Raw genomic sequence first — 1,181 nt, 5'->3', positions numbered from 1 at the left:
CCCAGTTTGTGCCTGCAGATGGAAACGCAGCGTGCGTGAAGGTGCTCCGGGACATCGAGCCAGGGGACGAGGTGACCTGTTTCTACGGCGAGGGCTTCTTCGGTGAGAAGAATGAGCACTGTGAATGCTACACCTGTGAAAGGTGGGCCGTGGTCCTTGGGGCCGGGAGCCGGAAGTGCGTCCTCGGAGGCCCAGCCCTCCCTCCTCACCGCCTTCCCACCCCCAGGAGAGGGGAGGGCGCTTTCCGACTGCGGCCCAGGGAGCCCCTGCCGCCCCGACCTCTGGACAAGTACGAGCTCCGGGAGACCAAACGGCGGTTGCAGCAAGGTCTGGACGGGCCCCGGTCCTGTGCCCACCCACCCCCGCCGCGCCGGGACCCCTTCTGCGGTGAGCACGGGGTGGGCGCTGTATGCGGGCCCGTCCCCTGTCCTGTCTTTGCCCTCTTCCTGTCGTCCCTCCTCCCACGTCACTCCCTGGGTCTGTCCCCTCCGACGACCAGGAAGAGCCTTGGAGGCGGCCACCCTGAGCAGGAACTGTGCGCCCTTGCGGGAGCCCTGCTCACACAGCTGCCCTTTCCTCTCCCCTCCCCCGGGCCTCCACAGCCGCCTGCCAGCCCCTGCGCCCCCCGCCCTGCAGTGCCCGACTTGATGCCTCACCCCTCTGGCTCCACTGGCTGCCTCAGCCCCAGCTCCGGGTGCGTCCCCGGAGACGCCGACGCCTGCGCCTGCAGCCCCGGCAAGCCCTGCCGCCTCCAGTTCTCCCAGCTGCCCGCGTCTCCCTGCACCAGTGGGGAGGCTGCGGCCCCCACTGCCGCCTACGGGCGGAGGCCCGGGTGGCCTTGGTTCAGGCCCCCCGTGCCTGCTGGGCCCCCCAGCAGGACTGGCACTGGGCCCGGCGCTACGGGCTGCCTTCTGTGGTCCGTGTGGATCTGAGCCGTGTGGTGCCAGCCCTGCCTGCCACTGCCAACCCTGCCCCCTCTGGGACCCCAGGTCCCGTCCCTGTCCCCAAGCAGGCCCTTGCCTTCACCCCCTTCTCCCCACCCAAGCGCCTGCGGCTGGTGGTCAGCCATGGCTCCATTGACTTGGATGTCAACAGCGATGGGCCATGACGGGCTGGACAGGGAGGCCTGGGCCCGGAGAGCAGGATGTCCTTCCTGGTCCCCTCCTGCCCAGCTTCTCGGG

The 1,181-nt window shown here is 69.9% G+C and overlaps 1 protein-coding gene across 1 annotated transcript in view; it reads left to right on the top strand.

Annotated features, from left to right (window-relative positions):
- SUV420H2 (suppressor of variegation 4-20 homolog 2 (Drosophila)) overlaps positions 1 to 1,175 on the top strand; it is a gene marked incomplete at its 5' end in the record, with an annotated part of 3,935 nt that extends 2,760 nt beyond the window's left edge. The window contains 3 exons of the mRNA XM_010852615.1: positions 6 to 142; positions 227 to 387; positions 603 to 1,175. Coding sequence (XP_010850917.1) covers positions 6 to 142; positions 227 to 387; positions 603 to 1,108 — 804 coding nt within the window. The remainder of the gene's footprint in view (positions 1 to 5; positions 143 to 226; positions 388 to 602) is intronic.
- Positions 1,176 to 1,181: the final 6 nt, after the last annotated feature.

Source organism: Bison bison, unplaced genomic scaffold (assembly GCF_000754665.1).
Source record: "Bison bison bison isolate TAMUID 2011002044 unplaced genomic scaffold, Bison_UMD1.0 scf7180017852317, whole genome shotgun sequence".
Taxonomy (NCBI): domain Eukaryota; kingdom Metazoa; phylum Chordata; class Mammalia; order Artiodactyla; family Bovidae; genus Bison; species Bison bison.
Note: the sequence above shows the minus strand (reverse complement) of the source record. Positions and strands in the feature narration are given on the sequence as shown.